The sequence below is a fragment of the Triturus cristatus genome, chromosome 4_1, assembly GCF_964204655.1.
Source record: "Triturus cristatus chromosome 4_1, aTriCri1.1, whole genome shotgun sequence".
Classification (NCBI taxonomy): domain Eukaryota; kingdom Metazoa; phylum Chordata; class Amphibia; order Caudata; family Salamandridae; genus Triturus; species Triturus cristatus.
In genome coordinates, this window is record NC_140585.1 from 219,317,609 (window position 1) to 219,339,543 (window position 21,935).

At 50.1% G+C, this 21,935-nt stretch overlaps 1 protein-coding gene across 1 annotated transcript in view; it reads right to left on the bottom strand.

Annotated features, from left to right (window-relative positions):
- The window catches only part of PATL1 (PAT1 homolog 1, processing body mRNA decay factor), a 278,312-nt gene that overhangs the window by 22,520 nt on the left and 233,857 nt on the right, over nucleotides 1-21,935 (bottom strand). Inside the window, exons 15-16 of the mRNA XM_085651893.1 lie at nucleotides 21,080-21,239; nucleotides 20,125-20,289 (exon numbers count right to left, since the gene is read on the bottom strand). Coding sequence (XP_085508019.1) covers nucleotides 20,125-20,289; nucleotides 21,080-21,239 — 325 coding nt within the window. The remainder of the gene's footprint in view (nucleotides 1-20,124; nucleotides 20,290-21,079; nucleotides 21,240-21,935) is intronic.

The following is a 21,935-nucleotide window of genomic DNA, read 5'->3' on the forward strand; positions in this document are numbered from 1 at the left end:
AAGTTTGTGTTTGCGAGGTGGTATGTTTGGAGGTATGTGTGTAGGAAGCTGGCTCTGTATATACTATACTAAAGTAAGGTATAGTGTGCACAGAGTCCAGTGGAACCCCAAAGGTAGGCAGAGGTAAAAGTAGATAATACCAGACTATTTGTGGTAGTGTGGGCGAGTAAGACTTTATCAGAGGGTAGTTAGATTTGATTTTCTAGACCCAAGCCAGGCCTGGTACAGGCAAGTGAAACAATACTTGCAGGTATATTGCATTTGAAATACAATTAAGATGCAGTTGGATGCAATTAGTTTGTGTCAAGGTTAACAGTTAAAATTACTTTACAGTTAGTTACTTTTGTGATTACTTTGTATATTACTTTTCAGATTACTTTTTAATTTACTTTTTCTACTCAGTGTGATATGCCTAGATATCACACTGGGCCATTTCCTAAAGAAAAGGTAAGTAATTCAGTTTTTGTACATTTGCAGTTTTTCAAGGTTTCATACAAACCAATTCCACACAAGAATTTTCAAAGAAAAGCATGCAATGCAATTCTATGGGAGGAAATGAAGTTACTGGTTTACAGGCAAGTACTTGGTTGTGGGAGTTCTATTACTGGGGTTAAAACCAGGGTTTCCCCAGGGTCCAGGATGCACTCTCAAAGCACACTCAGCGGCACTAGGGCTGTCGGGTGCAGTGTGCTGTAACCCAGTGTTATCCAATGGGGGATATGGAGCCTCCAGTTGGTGGTTGCTCATGAGCACGCCACTTGGACGACGGAGCAAAGCTCCTACAGTTTAGCTCAGGACAAAGGGGGATCCGAGTTAGCACACAAGGTGCAACCAAAGCGGCGCAGTGGCGGCCGGGTGCAGGATGCTGTTTTGGCATTGGGTGCCCTGTTTTGAATGGGGATTGACGGTTTTGTTTTTTAGCGGCAGGCTCAGTCCAACAAGTCTTCTAGGAAGAACCAACAACTGGGCAGGTAAGTTGGAGGGCTAGGGACGTAGGTGCACCTGAGGTCCTCTTCTCCAGGGCGTAGGGGGGCTGGATGTAGGGGTGAATTTTGAGGGCAGATTTCACCTTACCGGGCCACTAGCGGTTGGGGTAGAGGGGGGTGGGTCTCCATGCAGAGGCTGCAGGCGACGTCGGGGAGCCCTGGCGGGCTCAACCCACGGTGGACTCGGACTCAGGAGCGCTGGGGGACCTCGCTGGGTCAGGTGAGCCACTCAAACTCGGGCTGTAGACGTTGGGTGAAGTGGTGGTTCCAAGCGTTGGCTTTCTTTGTCCTAAGCAGGTTCAGAGCCTGTCTTGGGAGTTTCTTTTGAGCAGAGCTGCTGTTCACAGGAGATCCAGTCTTTATTGTAGGCAGTCAGTCTTCCCAGGGGTTCTAGAGGTCGCTGGCTGCAGGACAACGTGACTTTTGGCACGGGATCTATGAAAGCAGCGGACGGGCCAGTAGAGGTGGGGCCAAGTCAGTTCTTCTCTGCAGTCTCCTCTGCAGAGCGCCTTCTTTTGTCCTTCGTAGGTTGCAGGAATCTGCCTTCTTGGTTCAGGGCTGGCCCCCTAAATACTGTTTCAGGGGCATTTTAGGGGTCTCGAGGTCAGTAGCCAATGTGCTACTGACCTTAGGGTGACTACACCCTTGGTGTACTCACCCCACGTGGGGGAGTGGGCTCAATCCCTAAACCGGATTGGAGAGTGCCTGACATCTGCAAGATTGCAGGCACTGAAGAGTGGGCTTCACCTCGCCTCCCCACCTGAGGGTAGGGGTTGGCAGAGGTGGCACACCTGGGCGGCTCTAATTTTTCCCACATGTCTTCTCGCCGAAAAGGAGGGGAGACAGGAAGGGGGCCTGTTCCCGATAGCAGGAGAGGCTGGGGGTCTTGTTACAAAGGTGGCAAGGCCCTTGAAGCTCCCCTGCCACAAATGGCTCTTTCTGACCTGGGGGAGGTCTGACATCAGTGTGGGTTTATTATGCTGAGAAGCTGGCTACCAAACTTCCCTGAATTCTGTAAACCCATTATGGTGCTGTGGAGTTCATAATGACAAACTCCCAGACCATATACTCTTATGGCTTTACTGCACTTACAATGTCTAAGAATGGACTTAGACACTGTAGGGGCACAGTGCTCATGCAACTGTACCCTCATCAGTGGTATAGTGGAGAAGTGTTGCTCAATGATTAGAGCGGCAGACCCTGAGGCAGAGGTCTAGCCCGGGACCAGGGTTCAATTCCCCGCCTCGGCGGGTCTTGGGCTCAAAAATTCCACGGACCTGATAATTCTCGCCTCGGTGCCTATTCCAATCATGGAGTCCCACTCTGCAACTCTGGGCAATAGCTTGCTTAATCTCCACAACGGCCCCCACAACGCTAAGGATGCCTGGCCTCCACCTTGGGGGTGCCCAGGAGTGGACGCCTCACAGGGAAAGCTAGGATAGGTTCCACAGCGGTATTCGTACAAGCGCCTTGAGACCCTTGCGGGCGAGTAGTGCGCTATACAAGTATCAATTTACATAGTGCACCCAGCTAGTGGGGTGTCTTACCTATACCATAGGCAGTGGGTTGCAGGCATGGCACACAGGTATGTGTCATGCCGACGCTCCACTTTTCTCGGCAGTGTGTGTGTGTGTGTTAAGGTACAGGACCTCTAAGGGTGACAATATGTGCTGCAGCCCTTAGAGGCCTTCCCTGGTCACAGAGCCCATGGTACCTTTAAGAAAGGACTTTCATTTGGCCAGAGAGGTTCCAATTGGGGGTACAAAGGTACAGTTGTGGGAAAGAACAAAGGCTCTGGGAACCTGTCTGGCAGGGACCTAGGGCACATCAAGTTAAAGTGCATCAGAGATCGGGCAAAAAGTGTGTGTGTGGGGGGGTGGGGGTTCTGCAACAGAAACCTAGGTTCTTGCAGTGTATAAGTGTGATGCAGGCAATAACTATGTTGGATAATATCAAACATCCACTGGTTGAGGGGGATACTCCTCCAGGTGGGACGAAACCCTTGTATTCTACCCCCTACAGGTGTTGTATGTTCGGCGGATGGGTGGTTGGTGATTCAAGGTTTTGCGGCGGATGGTTTAGAGAAACTGAATTGTTGCCTCTTTAGGAGCTTTTGTAGTATCCCCTAGGCAAGGTGTTTTGGGGCGGAGTACGCCGATAGGAGGTGGCGGTGTCTGTAGAGGTGGGTTTCGCTCCTTTACTGTAAACGGTGCACTAAAAGGAACTGCGCTACAAAGGTGTTTGCAACGCTCCCATGGCTTTGACTGTTTGGTGGTCTTTTTTTAACTTTTTCAGGTAGAGTATCTAACTGAGGACCAAAGAGGTGTTCTCCGTCAAAGAGAAGTGCAAGGATGTTTTGCTGCGCTTTAGGTTTGAAACCTGAGACTCTTAAACTGGGCATTTTGTCAAAGAAGAATGCTGTAGTTAATGCCTCACGCGGCTCTTTCAGTCTAGTCGAGGACACAGCAAATAGACATATTTGCAATGAGTTTGCCCTCTGAGGCAATCTCATAACCTCTTTTTGTATTCACCTGGGAGATATTGGAGGAGCCACTCCATCTCATCCCAGTGTGCTCTGCCATAGCGTAAGTGTAGGCCAAAGGAGTTGGCTATTCTCCAGTGGTTGGCACACTGGGCAGGCACCCTCTTACCTGTAGAGTCTATCTTCTTACTTTCTTTATGTGGTGGGGGCACCCCACCAGATGTTTGTGACTTTGCCCTTTTCCTTGCTGTGGAGTGGTGGGAGGTCCTGCACCTCAAACTCAGATCCTGAGCTGTCTTCCTGCAAGTAGGTAACCTGATCTGCTCCTGACACCTAGGCGAGAACCTTATGTTGAGATTCTTTGGAACCAAAAAGGTCTGGTGTGTCTTTAGTGCTGCGGTAGGACATGGAGCCATATAGCTCTGCAGTCAGGCAGTGTATTTTTATACCGAAAGGACTTGCAGGCCTCTTGTTAGACCTGGCACCATTGGTGTGGGTCACCCTTCCATTTTTGTCTGTGCCTCAATGTGTTTTTGTGTTGGTGTTAGCTGCTCAGGGCACTGTGCCACTGCCATCCAGTGCGACAGTGCAAGTGCTCCCGATGGTAAAATGTATTATGTGAATTGACTTCCACGTTTGGCATATTTGGTTTACTATCAGTCCCTAGTAGAGTGCACCAGGGGTGCCCAGGGCTTGTATATCCAAATGCTGCTAGTGGGCTTGCAGCACTGATTGTGCCACCCACCGAAGCAGCGGGGTAAAATGTGTCTAGGATCTGCCACTGCAGAACCTGCGCGCGGTCTGGTACCGTCGTGCTGACCGAGCAAGTGTCCCCACTTGCCAGTCCCTAAACCTTCCCTTAACTACATGTTAGTCACACCTCTGGTAGGCCTAAGCGCAGGGTGCATTGTAGGCATAAGGTAGGACATGCCCTGATGTGTGTGGCATGTCTTAATAGTGAATTACAGCCATTTTCGTTTTTCACTATTGAAGGCTACCTGCTCTCCATAGGCCAGAATGGGCTGCTGGGATCGCTACACGCTGTGACCCCAGTGGACTCAGAGAGCATGGTAGAAAGTCATGTTTAGTATGCCTGAACTCGGGATAATGAAATACATCTTTTAGTAAAGGTTATTTTAATATCCTGGGTTTGCAAATGCTACTTTTAGAAAGTTAGCCTTTGCGTGCCTGACCATCTCAGTCCGCCTCTGCTGTGGGTGTGTGTTCTGCCTAGCAACAGTACAGGAGCAGGGCTGGGGGATTCCAGGAGACAGGTTGGCTGCCAGGTGGTGGGTAGAGAGATCGCACCAGGATGGGTGGGAGGAATACACCCTGACTCTTGAATAGACCTGTGCTCTGCCACCACAAAGCCGGCTCCGCCCCCTGTTGAGCGGCTGATGTCTCTGCCCTGCTGCTGAAAGGAAAGAGCCGAGTCACCAAAACAAAGTACTCCAGGACTGGACTGAGCCAGGCCCAGGCCCCCTGGCGCTAAAGAACAAAAGAATTGTGCTATAAAAGCAGGAGCCCTGCTCCTAAGAGATCAGATCCAGATTGAACCACGAAGGAACTCTGCCCAAATAGAAGGACCTGGAAGAAGCTGAAGGAGGAGTAACTTTCCCTGACCTGAGGGATTGGCCTGCAGTAGGTGCCTTGCTGAGGAAGGAGAGGAAAAGACTGAAAGAGACTTTACACTTTGTTTTTCAACTATCTCCAAGGGCTTGGAAGAAGAGCTTGCCCCCTGAACTGAACCCCAGGACCAGTGGGTTCACCGTGTCTCCGCTCGTCTGAGAATTCGAGCCGTGTGCTTTCTCCCACCGGAGTGCTCTGCGCACCCTCGCATCCCTCCTAGGGCCGTGACACCCAGAAGCCTGGCCGCCTCCACTCGCCGAGAGCCCCGCTCTACCTGAGTCGCTCTGGACCCATCAAGTCTGGCCGTCCCGCTTCCCTGTCACCTGCCTGCTACTGGAGCGCGCTTGGTGCCCTCTCGCCCTCCCGCCGGATTTCTAGTTGGGAAGTGAAATCCAGCCTCGGCCGGCCGCCCGTACGTCGTAACGTATCCGGCCGCCCCGCTTCACCCCCAGCCAGAGTCTGACCGTGCCGCCTGCTGAAGTAACCTCCCGCACAGTCCGTGCCGGAGGCCTGGGGCCGCACCTGTCTACCAAGAGCCACCCGCTGATTCTCGATCCGGAGACCCTCGAGGTGCAGAACCTGCATCTCCCCCGAAGACTCGTCCAAGCACATCGCACGTTCCCAGGTACAGTGAACTCTCTATCGGACTCTGGGTCCGCAACGTTCTGATTTCCCCGTATCACTGTACCCTGGGCGCACTGCGTATCACCGTGACTGGACCGACCCAACCGAGCCCTGCGTGATAGACTAAGTGACCGAAGAAAAGAACAGTGCCTAATTATCATCTTGTGGCTTCCATTTCGCAACCGTTATTTATGGTCTTGTACATACCTGCGTAACAAAGAATCTTTTATATAAAGCATCCGTATTTTTGATACAACTTACGCCTGGTGTCCATTTGTGGGGGATCGTTGTGGTTTACTGTGTGTGTGATCATAAATGCTTAACTGACTAGCGCCCTGAAGTTTAGCCCTGACTGCTCGCGCCACACTACCTATAGGGTGAGCAGGGGTTGTTCTGAAGGGGTAATTCTCTCGCCCTGAATAGAAGAAGGGACCGCTGCTTGTCACAAGTACCTACCTGTGCCAACCAGAGGTTCCCCATTCTAACACCTCTCAAGTAGCTTCCCGATGTTTCGGAGAGAGGCACATGTTACACACCTGATGTTGGTCAGTGTGTGAAACTTGGTGTGGCAGCGAGGGCAGAAACAGAAGGGCATCCATTCCATCACCAGATGGACATGGCGGGGACGAGATGTCAAAAGTGGAGAAGGGCCCTGAAGGGCGACTGTCTTGGGCCGCTTAAGGCTCGAGTCACTCCGATGAGACCGATGTCAAGAGGATCTAGAAATAACCACGATCTAAAACAATACTGATGTTAAGGCCTAAATAGTAGGAAACAATGTTGAGACAGAACAGAGGAGCACACATCCGAGCCCAACACTAGATGGCAGGATTATGCTAAGCATGTGTATCTAAAGCCACATATGCCTTGCACTTAAGTTTAAAGAGCAGCACAGTTAAGCAGGAAATATGCACAATGGGACACATAGGAGGGTAGAGAAAACAGAAGAGAGGTGGAAAATATGAGAAAACAAGGAAAACGAAAAGAATGAAAAGGGAAATTGGGTTGCAAAACCAATGTCAGACAGGCAAAGCTGGATGCTGGAAAATAAAGGGAGCAAGGTTAAATTGTTAGAAGTGGTCTTAAGAAGGAAGAATAGGATAGCTTTGCCAGGCGAGCAATTGGTAACACTCTTTCAGGTGGATAACGTGATGGACACTTCTAACCACAGATTCCTCAACTTAGAAAATATATCATAGCAGTAACGAAGTTGAAAGGTCTGTAGAGTTGACTCAAACCAAAATGTCTTGCAGAACCAAACAAGTGAGGTGTTCGTCCTGCAGAACCTGGCTGTCAAAGCAGTAGTGCTTTTGAAAGTATACACAGACATCCATGTCACAGCCTGTCAGATTGACCTCTCCAGGTGCGGTGAGCTCTCACGAAGGACTATCCACCTTGATAAGGCCCTCTTCTGCACAGCCTTCCCAGTTGTTGCTCTGGAAACTCCCCCAAAAAGCTGATTGTCCACTCTATTGTACTAGGTATGATCAATTTAGAGGATTTAAGTCCATTAAAGGTCTAGTTGATCGAGCCTCTCCTCTTTCAAGGGATGATGAGGAAAGAGCGCTGGAGGAGTGATCGGTTGCCAACGTGGAAAATAGTCACAGCTTTCATTAAGAAGGCCATCCATAACAAATGTGGTGTAAGGTGGTTAAACTAAAAAGGGCCTGCACCAGACTCATGCAATGAGCTGATGAACGCACAATGAAGTAGGGAGAGTCAACTTCAGCAGGCTCAATTAGCAGCTAAGCACACACTCGAAAGGCATACACGTGAAGCAGGTCAATACCAGGATAAAGTCCTACTGCAGCATCACAAATGGCTAGGAAGAGAACACGTGTCAACCCTTTAATAAACCCCATCGCAAAAAGTGATTCAAATAAGGAAGGTTGACTTGAGAAACACGGAAAAGCCGAATGGGCCAACTGATAAATTTTGAGAGTAAAAGTAATCACTGTGCGACATGGGCTGGGCTAAGGATGAAACAAACAAAATCGAATTTGTGGCAGGGCATCTGGTGGAAAGGCTGATTTTGAACAATTCAGATGGCAAATCAAAAGCAGCAAATTTTGCTGCTGCTCAGTCTACATGCACGACGGTGTAAGTAGCAGAGATGCGGTAGCCTATTAGGAGGACACATGCTTCTGCTCAGGAGTTTCGGGTACCACCCTTTCATGGGCCAGTCGAGCGCCACTAAGATGACAAGCTTCTTCAGAACTCGAAACAGAAGTTGTCGGGCGGGGGTGGGGCATACAAAAGTCTATTGTTCCATGCCAGCCAGAATTCTCCTAATGACTGCTCATATGGAAATTCAAAGCAGTTGCAAAAAGATCTAGCTAGAGCTATTCCCACTGGTGAAAAACATCCTGCCCACCTTGGGATGGAGACACCATTTATGGTTCACCCAACTACATTTGTTCAGTTTTCTAGGGACCCCACCAGCTGATTGGCACTACCCACCTCCAGAGACAAGGTCTCCTGGCACAGGACCCAGACCACATGCAGCTCTGCTTGTTGCTGTACCATATGGCGGTGATGTTGACTGTGAGAACCTGCACCAACTGCTTCTTGACAGACGGTAGAAAGATTATCAGGGCCTCAAGAATGGCCTTTTGCTCTAGAAGGTTGAAATGGAGCCAGACCTCCACTGAAGACCAGAGAGCTCTGGTCTCCATCTACCCCATATGACCCGCCCACCACCAGTCCCACTCCGATGTGTCCTTCACCACTGCTAATTCTGGGTGGGAAAGGGAGAGTGGCCAGCTGCAAGAAGACAGACATTTTGACACCGGGCAGCTTTCACTGCAAACCGTGGCCCATATTCTCTGACATCTGGATACTGTAAGAAAATCAATCTAATGCTTGGCCGTCCAGCAAGAACAGAGCACAGAGAGAACAGTCCACCGCAGGAATGAAAAGTCTGGCACTGCCCCTGTAGTTACGGAGGTCTGAAACACAGGCGAACAGAGTCCCAAAGAAGACTACCGTAGAGGAGCCCAGAACCCTGAGCCAACAGAGAAGGCAGAAGACAGCAAGAGAAGAAGAAAAGGAAGAGGAATCTCCTGGTGAAGGACAATCGAAATGTTGAAGGACAATCGAAATGGCCTTATTCTACAGATAAGAAACCCTTGAGAGGGAGGCAACGGTAGAATTGTGACAGAAACCCTTGAGAGGGAGTAAATGGAATCATGGCAAGTCTCAAAGAGACGCAACAATGTAAGCACGTATGAGAGAAAAAACTAATGTCACCCGGAACAGGGGGACCAGCGGAAAACCCCACTTGGCAAGGCCCTCGCAGAACCGGGAGGCTGGGTGGGCTTTAAGGAATCTGCAGCTAGACAATGTCTCTACCAGATGGAATATGCTACTTACCAGTATGCATCTGTTCTTGGCATGTAGAGCTGCAGAGTTGTACACTTAGCATAGATCGCCATCTGGTGTTGGGCCCGGATGTTTGCAGTTTGTTTTTCTTCTTGGACAGTCTTTGGAAGTCACGAGTTTGGTGACTCCTCCTTCGGTCCGTACTGCGCATGGGCTTCGGCTCCATCCTCAGATTGTTTTTCGCCAACAGGGAAATGATGGAGCGTAGTAATAACAGTGAGAAACCCATGTGTTGTATCTAAATAAGATGTACTGGAACGGATACAGGTAGCCGGGGAGGCGGGTGGGCGTGTACAACTCTGCAGCTCTACATGCCAAGAACAGATGCATACTGGTAAGTAGCATATTCCGTTCGAGGCATATGAGCTGCAGATTGTACACTTAGCATAGATTATATAGCAGTACCCAACCTTAGCGGCGACCACCGGTATCCGTTGCAGCTGTTTGAAAAAGTGTCTTTAGTACAGCCTGGCCCACCCTAGCTTGCTGCTTGGAATGCACATCTACACAGTAGTGTTTTGTGAAGGTGTGCGGTGTAGACCATGTGGCTGCTTTGCAGATGTCATCTAAGGGTATATTCCCTAGAAAAGCCATAGAAGCCCCTAACTTTCTTGTAGAGTGGGCTTTAGGAGGAACAGATAATGTTCTCTTTGCCCTTTGATAGCAAATTTGTATGCATTTTACAATCCACCTAGCTATCCCTGATTTAGAAATGGGGTTGCCTTTATGTGGTGGAGAGAAGGAAACGAACAATTGTTTAGTCTTCCTGAAGGGTTGCGTTCTTTGTATGTAGTATAGCAACGCCCTTTTCACATCAAGTGTGTGTAAGGCCCTTTCTGCAACAGATTGGGGTTGCGAAAAGAAGACAGGTAATTCCACTGATTGATTGAGGTGGAAGGGGGAAATGACTTTGGGCAGAAACTTTGGATTTGTGCGAAGTATGACCTTGCTGTGATGCATTTGTATGTAGGGTTCCTGTATGGTGAACGCTTGTATTTCACCAACCCTTCTAAGGGAAGTGATAGCTACAAGGAAAGCTGTTTTCCAGGTGAGAAACTGTAGCTCACATTTGTGCATTGGTTCGAAGGGCGGACCCATTAGTCGTGTAAGAACTAAATTTAGATTCCATACAGGGGAAGGTGGTGCCCTGGGAGGAATTACTCGTTTAAGGCCTTCCATGAAGGCTTTAATAGCGGGCACTCTGAAGAGTGATAAATGCTGTCTGTTTTGTAGATAAGCAGCGATCGCTGCTAGGTGTAGGCGTATGGATGAATATGCCAGGTTACACCTGTGAAGATGGAGCAGATAGCATATGATGTGCTGTATGGATGCATCTAGAGGGTTGATTGTATTGTTACGGCAGTAAATTACAAATCTTTTCCACTTTGCGGCATAGCATGCTCTAGTGGTAGGACGTCTGGCTTCCATGATGATGTTCATGCAATCAGGGGGAAGGTTAAGGTATCCGAACTCTAGGATTTCAGGAGCCAGATCGCCAGGTTGAGCTGAGCTGGGTCCGGGTGCCTGATTTCTCCATGGTTCTGGGTTAGGAGGCATGGGGATAGATGCAGTTTTTGATGTGGTACCACTGACAGTTGTAGTAGCGTGGTGTACCACGGCTGCCTGGCCCACGTCGGAGCTACCAGAATGAGTGTGAGGGAGTGCTGTTGTAGCTTCCTGACCACTAATGGAATTAGTGGGAGAGGTGGAAAGGCGTATGCAAATCTGCCTGACCAGTTCATCCATATCGCATTGCCCTTGGACAATGGGTGTGGGTATCTGGCGGCGAAGCTTGTGCATTTTTTGTTTTCGTGGGTGGCGAAGAGGTCTATCTGAGGATGCCCCCACTGTTGGAAGACTGGGTGAAGAACTTGTGGATGCAGTTCCCATTCGTGTAGTTGTTGCGTTTGTCTGCTGAGCAGATCTGCCATGGTGTTTTGTACGCCTGGAACGTGCTGTGCCAGGAGGAAGATGTTTTGGGGAATTGCCCATCTCCATATGCTCTGGGCTAAGCGGGAGAGCTGGGGAGAGTGTGTCCCCCCCCTGTTTTTGGATATAATACATTGCAGTCATATTGTCTGTGCGAATGAGGACTGCTTTGCCCGAAATCTGTTTTTGGAAAGATTTTAGGGCTAGAAAGATCGCCAAGAGCTCCAGATGGTTGATGTGGAGCGATTTTTGCTGTGGCGTCCATAGACCTTGCATGGTGAGGTGTAGAAGGTGCGCTCCCCAGCCGGAGAGCGATGCGTCCGCTGTTAGAGTCACCTGAGGAACCGGGTCCAGGAACGGTCGCCCTTTGGAAAGGTTTGTGGTGTTCCACCACTGCAGAGAGTGATGTGTGCGGCCGTCCACCAACACCAGATCCGTCAGCTGTCCCTGGGCCTGGTTCCACTGTTGTGCTAGGCACTCTTGAAGTGGACGCATGTGGAGTCTTGCATGGGGCACTATGAAGATGCAAGACGCCATCATTCCTATGAGCTTCATAAACACTCTTGCTGGAAGAGAGTGTTGAGGAAGGAATGTTTTGCGTAAGGCTTGAATGCTTGTGATTCTGGCTGAGTTTGGATAGGCAATACCTTTGGAGGTGTCTATAGTGGCCCCGAGATATTGCTTTGTGTGAGATGGTATGAGGTGGGACTTTTGGTAGTTCACCGTGAAGCCTAGCCGGTGGAGCAGTTGGATGGTGCTGTTTGTATGTTGCACACATTGGTCGTAGGACGCGGCTTTTATCAGCCAGTCGTCTAGGTAAGGGAAGACGTGAATATGTTGACGTCTGAGGTGTGCTGCTACTACTGCTAGGCATTTGGTAAACACCCGTGGTGCGGTGGTGACCCCGAAGGGGAGAACCGTGAATTGGTAATGTTGCCCGTCCACCACGAACCTGAGGTATTTCCTGTGAGAGGGGTGTATTGGAATGTGAAAGTATGCGTCTTTCAGATCCAAGGTTGTGAGAAAGTCTCCCTGGCAGAGGAGTGGGAGGACTTGCTGTAGGGTGACCATGTGAAAATGGTCTGAATGTATGTAGGCATTTAGAGGCCGGAGGTCGAGAATGGGTCTGAGGGTCCCGTCTTTCTTTGGTATTAAGAAATATAGGGAGTAGACCCCTAGATTTTGTTGATTGACGGGGACCTGCTCTATAGCGTGTTTTTGGAGGAGTGAGAGTACCTCTTGTTTGAGCAGTGTGGAATGTTCTTGAGACATTGGACGGTGCCTTGGTGGGATATTGGGTGGGGTAGATGTTAGTTCGAGACAGTACCCTGACCGAATGATTTGGGTCACCCATTTGTCCGATGTTATGGACTCCCATGTGTGGGTAAAGTCTTGTAATCTGCCCCCGACCGGAGTGGGATGGTCTGGGGGGAGCGGAGGGGAGTCATTGTGCGGGTGGGGTGGCAGAACGGGTGTTGTTGGTTTTGCCCCTGCCCTTATTGTTGTTGCCTCTGTAACCGCCCCTTTGATTGCCCTTTGAAAAGGTATTTTGAGGAGGGGACTTGTAGGAGGTAGAGGCGTTATCGGTGGAGGAGCCTCTGCCTGTGCCACGAAAGGACGAGCGTCGAAAGGAACGTTTAGAGGCTTGTGTTTGGAGTGCCCCCATAGACTTTGCTGTGTCTGTGTCCTTTTTCATCTTTTCCAACGCTTCGTCTACCTTTGGCCCAAAGAGAGTTTGCTGGTCAAAGGGGTGATTGAGTATGGACGCCTGGACTTCAGGCTTGAACCCTGAGATCCTGAGCCAGGCATGGCGACGAAGCAGGACACTTGTATTTATGGCTCTAGAAGCAGTGTCGGCTGCATCGAGGGCACACTTAATGGAGGTGTTTGTAATTAGTTTACCCTCCTGTATTAGGTCATGAGCCTTGCGCTTGTGTTTTTCTGGAAGGTGCTGCATAAGAGCCTCTAGTTCGTCATAGTGTGCTCTGTCATATCGCGCAAGCAGTGCTTGTGTGTTTGCAATGCGCCACATGTTTGCAGCTTGGGAGGCGGTGCGTTTACCAGACGCGTCCAGAAGTTTAGATTCCTTGTCTGGCGGTGGGGCTTCTCCTGTGGATTGGGAGTTAGCCCGCTTTCTAGCTGTGGAGACAACTAGGGAATCTAGGGGAGCAGGGCCCTTAATGTATGCAGGGTCTGTGGGTGCCGCTTTGTACTTCTTCTCTATTCTAGGGTTCAGTACTCTGGCCCTGACAGGGTCTTTGAACACCTCTGTAGCGTGCTTGGTGACACCCTTAAGCATGGGTAAAATAGAAGTGGATTTGTCTTGTATGTCAAATGTATCCAGTAGGAAGTCTTCTTCCACTGGTTCATTGTGCATGTCCACCCCATGGTAGTGTGCTGCTCTCTGCACTAAATGATGAAACCCTAAGGAGTCCTCTGGAGGAGACGGCCTGGATGGGTATAGGTCGTCCTGAGGTATATCTGGTATATCAGGGTTATTGTAATCCTCCCATGGGTCTGGGGTCCCTGGTGGAGTGGGATCCATTGGGGCGTCCGCCGGGTAATTGTCCGGGTCCCCGTCATCCGGATCTGGGGATGGGGCCGGATCGCAGTGAGGTGGAGGAGACCTGGGAGGGGGAGGGGGTGGAGGTGGTGGAGGAGGTAGGGGAGGCGGTAGTGGGGAGGGCACTCTGAGGGGAGAAGTAGCAGAGTCCTTCCTTTTGGGTGGAGGAGGAGGAGCCGGAGTATCAAGGCGTCTTTTCTTGGTAATTAAAGTCAAAAGCCCAGTCTTTGGATCTTTGGACAGAGTCTTTTGTAGAGGGTCTGGTGTAAACAGAGCCAATGGTGCCGGATCGTCTGTTGGCACCGGTGATTTCGGAACCGAGGGTTTCGATGGTTTGTGTGCGCCATGCTTTTTTGAGGTCTCCGGGTGTTTCGGCGTCGAATGAGGTTTCGGCGCCGGGGCGTCGGTGCCGACAGATTTGTGTTTGTGTTTGGTCGGCACCGAGTGTCCAGGCTTCGGCACCGGTGGCTTCGGAGTCGAGCTGGATATTGCTTTCTTCGGTGCCGGATGCTGTCTTTCGGCACCGGGCGTCGGCTGGCTCGATCCCGAGCTGCCGTGAGACTTTGGAGGCTTCGACACCGGGCCCGTAGGTGGGGTGATAGAAGCTTTGGTTTTGGTTTTGCCCAGGCCGGCAGGCGAGGGAGTAACCGGAGTCTCTTTGGTTTTCGGCGCGGGGGTGGGAGGGGGTATAGTACTCACGGCCCGCTGCGCCGGTGTAACGTCCTCCACGTCGGAGTCGTCGGCCTCGGAAGCGCTGACGATGTCTTCCTCCTGCTCGGTGTGTGTTTGCCCCGAAGCTTCGGCGCCGTCTCCGAAGATGTCCGGTGGAGCTGCAGAGGATGAGTGCGCCATGGTGCGTCGAGCTCTTCGATCTCGGATGGTCTTCTTCGATCGAAAAGACTTGCAGGCGGGGCAGTCTCTAGCCTCGTGTTCTGGAGAGAGGCAAAGGTTACACACCTGATGGAGGTCGGTGTGGGGAAATTTAGACCCACATTTTGGGCACTTTTTGAACGGAGTCCTTTCCATCGGCCGGGACCGGAGTCGAGGAGGGCCCGAAGGCCGGTGCCGATGTACGGGATGGAGAAAGTGCCGCTTCGAGAGATGAAGATGATGATGAAGAAACTCGAAGAACGAGGATTTTCCGTCGAGGCTGGAACCGTAGAAGTTCGAAGCCGGAGCACGAAGTATCACATCCGAGCCCGATGGCGGAAAAAAACAATCTGAGGATGGAGCCGAAGCCCATGCGCAGTAGGGACCGAAGGAGGAGTCACCAAACTCGTGACTTCCAAAGACTGTCCAAGAAGAAAAACAAACTGCAAACATCCGGGCCCAACACCAGATGGCGATCTATGCTAAGTGTACAATCTGCAGCTCATATGCCTCGAACACATTGTTACCGAAGCTAAGTAACTCGTACATCTGATAGAGACATCTAGCCGCAGATTCCTTAACTTAGAATAGATACCAAAGCCATACCCCAAAGGGGAGGTGGGTCTGCTACAAATTAACAGACAGCGCCAAGCATCCAATCTGGCAACAGAGTGACGGATAAAGGTGGGGAGGGGGGGGGGGGGGAGAAGACTGTGGCGGAACAGCCCAACAGCAACCCAAGCAGCTCGGAAGAGCAGAAATAATGGGATGGCAGATATCCTAAAAATGCCTAAATGGCGCTACACCATACCCACATTAAAAAAGGGGGCCAGGTAGCTTGGATTGAGCCATATGCCAGAGCAAAGAAAGAGAGACAGAAAGAAAGACCACTGTCCGCTTAATGGTGCCCAATCAGGACACAGACTTCTGTTCAAAAGAACCACAAGAGATGCAACCAGAGCCTAACAGACTAGCCATAGAAGGAAGGCCCAAAAACAAGAGCAATGTGATTGGAATAGGCGATGGGACGAGAAACACACAAAGTGCACACCCTATCCCAAAAAGGGGAAATAGGGGCAAATCGCAGTAATGTTAAACCCGCTGAAGCAGGTAGAAACACGCAGCAGGCAAACGGCGACAGAGACCTTAAGGTGGCGTACACAAAAAGCTTAAGAGTGCCTGACCGGGCAGTATGAAGCCAAAGCGGGAAACAACCCACAATATAGACTTGCAGGCAGTAGTCAAGGACCACGGCCATCATAAGAGCTGTCCCACAGCTGTAACAAAGGAGCCTTAAAGGGGAAATCACCCCAGGAAGCGGAAGCAAGGAGGACCCTATGGGCAACTTGCAACAAGTCAGAAAAGCTCCCCCACACATTGCAACCCTGAAAAGAGGTGGCGATGTAGGAAGAGGAATACCAAAGCAAACTGCACATGTACATAAATGTATAATTATGTAGAGACAGGAGCATGAACATGTCCATACTGGAGCATACCTAGTACAGTAAGGTAGGAGCCGTTTGTGAAGAGGAGAGTAAGAAACATCCCAAGGAGGTGGAGAGGGCAAGAGGCAGGATAACCATGGCGCAAGGAGCCGATGAACCACCGTATTGGCGTGAGCATCAAACAGCAAAACCCCATCAAAGGTTAAGTCAACCAGTCGCTCCCGGATATTTTCGGGGAAGACACTGTCGCGTAACCAAGGGTGACGCCTTAAGGCAACAGAGCATACCATAACACGTCCCAAAGAATCAACACTATCTAAAGCTAAGCGGATTGTGAATTCAGCAATGTCGGGCCATCCCGGAGGAGGCGAAGGAGATCAACCCGAGCACCTTCAGAGGTGGCCGAAAGCAAAGACTCTGCAGAGTCTCTCAGTGCAGAAGTAGCCCGTGCTAAAACACACATTGTATTCAAGGATCTTAGGGCCGCACTAGTGGAGGCAAAGACGTTCCTGCCCCATGACTCTAGCCATCGGGACTCCCGAGAGGGAGGAAGCATTAGAGGAGGCAGGGAGGGGAAAGCAGTCTGCAGCACAAACCCTTGCACAGAAGGGTGGACAAAAAGACAGACAGGTTCATGCGGAGCTGGACAGTGGCGGTGCAACACTGAACGAGCCACCGGATCACCTGAAGCCAGCCGGACCCAGGTACCTAAAAGGGTAACATAAAGGGAAGCCTCAAAGGGTAGGAGTGGCTCCACAGTCCCGGACCCCTGATGAAGGATTTCAAGCAAGGGGTCGACAGATAAGGGGCAGAAAGGGTTTGCATGCTCAAAATGCGGGTGGCCAATGAGACCACCCTTAAAAAAGCCGCACCAGCCTCGGTAGCCCTCCGTGGAGGAGACAACAACTCATCAGTGGGGGAGGGTTGTAAGCTGACCCTCCCCAGACAGTGAGGGTGCGACCAATGTTCCAGAGAAGGGAGTTCCACTGAAGAATGAGGATCCTGACGTCGCTCCTGGGGAGGGGAAGAGCCTGCCGGATCTGGGGGAGGTGAACAGCCTACCAGATCTTGGGGAGGCAAAGAGCCTGCTGGATCTGGGAGCTCCCGAGGAAGCTCAACAAATTCCAAGGGTGGCACAGGCAACAGAACGTCCGGTGATAGCGGATGAGAAGACGGCACCGAACTCCCTCCCGAGGCCTCTGGCGAAGAGTCCATAATTCTGTGCCGACACGGCACCAAAGCGACGCGAGTGGGCTCCAACCCCGCGTTATTCGACGCAGATTCGGCTAGGTCTGGCATCGACGCCGGAGCCTTATCCATGTTAGGCTTCGACTCCGGGGAAAGGAGTGGGGGCGGAGCCGAGGAGGTGAGCCTCCGACGCCGGTACGGCGCCAACCCCGGCTCCGGACAGGCGGCTGCCTGCCTGGCCCGGGTCTTATGAACAGGCTCAGACTCCGGAGAAAGCAATGGAGGCTCCGGACAGGCGACCGCCTGACCGGGAGCCTGGGGTGTGCTCAGAGCAGGGCTATGAGCACCGGCAACCACCTGCGGCGCCACAGGGAACCCAGCGGGGCTATGCGGCGAGGCGTAGAAGGGGACCCTGGCGAGCCGTGCCCTAACGACTCCATGTGGACGGCATAGGGGGACCCAACTGGGCCACGCCCTAACAGTACCACACCTCCGACGTCCCTGGGGCTTAGAGGCTCAATTGGCACCGAGGGCGAACCCATCTCCGTCGGAGAGCCCACAATAAGTGTAGGCCCCGAGGACGCCCCAGGGATGGGAGAGGGCCTAAGGGAGGCCTGCAAAGCTGCGCCATATGCCTCCATTTGGGCCAGAGTCGCCCCCACACCTGGAAAGGGTGGGTAGGGAGACTGCTGGGAGCGCACGTCCGGAACGTTCCGGGAACCAGAGTTCCTGACAACAGAAGAAGGGGAGGTCGAAGACCTTGGCGACAAGCGCCTCGACTTACCAAGTGGCGAACGGAGGCCCCGGACCCCGGAGGCCGAACTACGGCGTGAGGGACCTGCTGTTGAAGAAGCCAGGGGGTGAGGTGACTCCGACCTGGACAACCGCGTGGAGAGAAGTTTCATACGGTGCTCGCGCCGAGACTTGGGCTTCGGGTGTTGGAACGCCTCGCAGTCCGTGGAGTCATGGTGCTCGCCCAGTCACCACATACAAATAAGATGCGGGTCCATCGCGGACATTTGTCGCGAACAGGAATTACAAGTTTTAAAGCACGAAGGCATCGCACACTGTTCCCTGACGCGAAGCGTCGACAAGGCCTGAAAACAGGCCAGAAGAACTGCTCACTCCGGATCCGCGTTGCACGTGGAAAAGAAGGAAACTGACGTCAGCGCGCAGTCCTGCTGCAAAGTTTTTTCCATATCCAGTCTGATGCCTGGGGATATTCCAAGTTAAAGAATCTGCGGCTAGATGTCTCTATCAGATATTTTTTATACTTACAAATTGTGATATTGAAAAACTTATTTTACTAAGTATCTTTGGTTCTATGTAATAAACATACAAAAAGTAATATTTTTGCAAACAATTGGTCTCTGATTAAGTCAATAAGTGTATGTAATCATTTCTTCCCTGAGAGTGTACAACAAATGCTTAACACAGCCTTCTGATAAGCCTAACTTCTGGACCGCACTAACACAAAAGAGAGCATTAGTATTATCTACTTTTAGCCTCTGTAAAGTCTTGGGGGATCCACTGGACTCTGTGCACCCTATTCCTTACTTTGGTATAGTCTATACAGAGCCAGCTTCCTACACCCACTAGTCATATATGGGTCATATAGGGGGCGGAGTGACCTGAAGGGTCACTAGCCCATTGGCTACTAACCTCCACTCCCCTAACACCCTAAATTCAGTATTTTGGGGAGCCCCCAGCACCAGAGAAGCAGATCCTGATGAATTGCGAAGGACACAAAGAGCCGCAAAAGCAGAAAACTGAAGAGAGCACCTGAATTAGCCCCAGCCCTGTGGCCTGATCTGCCGTTCGCTGTCGAACCTGCACCAAAGACGACTCGTCCTGCAGCTGTGTGCCTGGGAGGACTGCCTGCCTTCAATAAAGACCAAGTCCTCCCAAAAACCAGCAGAACAGTTCCCTGCATCCTACAGAAACTCCAAAAGAAAAGACTAAGTCCTACGGAACTGCCAAAAACCCAACACCTCAAGCCACCATTGCACCTGTTGCCTTCAGCCAGAGTTGAAGTGAGCCACCGCCCTCGAGAGCTCGAGTCCATTGTGGTTTCACCCCTCGTGGACTTCTCAGCGTAGTCTGTAGCCTCTGCACGCAGGCCCCCTAGACTGCGACTGCTCAAGGTGAGAAAATCCAATGCCTAAAGTCACTTCTGCATTTGTTGCACCCGGGCCATGGAGAAGAGTACCCCAGGTGACACTGACCCTCACAAGTCTTGAACACCCCTGTTGGTTCAACCGCAGTGGCCTTCCAGCCAGAGCCTGCAGCCTCTTTTTGCAGTGGCCCATCTACTCAAAAATCTATTGGGTTTCCAACGTTGTTTTGTACCCTGCACCAGGTCGCCCTTGTGCCATGGATGGTGTACTGCTGGTGTTTTCTTGGACCTTGCCCACCACCCACCCCAACTCCTGCAGATTGGTCTTGTAAGTCGCTGTACTATACCAGTTTGGAGAAATTGTCCCATAGGATAAAGTTGCACACATAAATTGCACCATGTCCTCTTTTTAAAGTGAAAAGAATGTATATTTATAACTGTACTTGCCTGAATGGTTTTCTCTGATGCCTAAACATATATAAAGATAGTTGCTATTTTTATAAATTGGTGTAGATCTCCTTCTTGAGTAGTGTTTGTCATTTATTGATTATTGTGCGTATTTGCAAATATCTTGCATTTCTCGGTGTTAAGCCTAAGGGTGCTCGACCACACTACCCCCTAATAGAGCACTTTGGGATTGCATAGCAAGCCTCTGTCCGCTCATAAGAGACACAGAGGTCATCATTTGGCCTGTGGCAAACGGTGGATGTAAATAGATATTACAAGGTAAAAGGGTTCCATTACATGCAGCCCTCTTCTCAAAAAAGCGACAGTAAACCTTAAAGAGATATGGTCTTACAAAGCAAGATTAGGAGGGAAGGAGAGAAAACATTCAGTGGAAGGAATGGTGTTGTAAACGAGCTGTCAGCAACACATGTGGAGGAGATTAATGAGGAGTGAGCATACTGTACCCTGTTTTGTAGTACTGATATGAAGTGAGGATTTGAGGTTTCTGGCTGCTGCAATGAAACTGTGTTCTGAGGTAGATTCATGATCTGCTGAAGAATGCTGGTGACTGCATCTGAGGGCAGCTGAGAGAGAACAAGAGCACACGGCCTTAGAAGGCAGGGCAGCACCTGAAAACAAAGAGGAGATTAATGAACTAAAGAGACACCAGAGTTCAGTGCAATTCCGGACAGAGGAGATCACTTGGTGCCCAGCTAGAGAGGGTGAGGGGAGGACCTAAGCAAACGGTAACATTGCAAATACCTAAGGAAATCCTATAAGATAGGAAAGCAATGCCCCCCGTAGCCAAAAGATGCTTTTTCTTTTCAACAGTGACTCTTATAGTTTGCAGAATCTTCACAGTTTGTTGTGTCAAAGGAACATGAATGAAACTAACATCACAGGAAAATGCAGAATGAACCTAGCTCAACATTCCATGGGCTACACCTAAATATACCCCCATTTATCAGAATGCAATAAGTTTCTACTTAACAACCAGGGAAAATGCCTAAGTTGAAAAATCCAGTAGTATGCTCTTTGGTTACAAGAAGGCACAGCTTTCAAAGCATCATCCATCAAGCCTCACTTTCTTCTACAAATTAGCAAACAAATACATAAGAGCTCCTGTGTGCACGTATCCCAGGCAGTAAATCTTACAGGTAGCCAATCTACGCTCCAATCAAATAAAACAGGAATTATCCAGAGTGTCACATGGCTCATGAGCATATGCCTGCCATGAAATTTTAGGAGAAGAGATGATAAAACTTTGTAAGCTATAAAGCACAGAAAAGCCTCCCACCCATCAATTGCAAAAGGAAAGCTATTAAGGGTGCTCCATGTCAATACAATGATGTAGCATATCCTTTCCACAATGAGATATAACTGAAAATGTTAACCTCATTTTAATCTCATCCACTTTACCTCATCCTGGGCATCCTTTTTCATCAAGAAAGACAGGTTGTGTGCTGTGGAGCTGACGAGTGAAGCAGCCTGTTCTAGGCTAAGGTAAGGAAGAATTCGGGCCACCATTCGCTTTCCTTTCCGGATACACATTATCTGGACAAAGAGGTCATCATTTGGCCTGTGGCAAGAGGTGGATGTAAATAGACAGTACAATGGAAAATGGTTCTACTACATGAAATCCTATCACAGTTTCCAGAACCTGGCAAATGTTTATGTGGCTAGCCCCCAGCTGTCAGTGTGCCTTCTCTCGAGGCCTAGGTCTCCGCTCTATGTTGAAACATTCTCCAATACACATAATTAGTGGTGAATCATGGCAGGCCTTTATTTCCCCCCATCTCATAAGGGGCCAAACAAAAGATACTCCTTTCTTGTACACCCTTTCTTCATAGCAAGACTATTTTTGGTGCAGGGGTGTAATTGCGTCAATAACTACATGCCTGATCACTAAAACTCAACAATGTATACTTTCCTCATTGTCAACTATGTGGATATGAGAAATGGGGCTATAACTACTTTTAGAGACATTATCCGCTTTAAAAAACAGAAAGCAACAGCTCTTTTACTGTCTTGAATTGTACTAAACAATTGTTTAGCTAGTTCCTAATTAAATGTTTGCGGGGCTACTTTAAAATCCAGTTCTTAAAATAGTGTTACTGAAGCCTGTTGCACATCTTGGAATTTGCTCTCATTGGTGAAAAATCTAACTAAAATTGGAAGTGGATACCCTCTTTTGGAAAGTGGGTTTCTGTTGCAGTAACCCCCCCCACTTTTTTCCAGACTACTGATGCACCTTTTAGGGCTCGCGCCCTAGAGT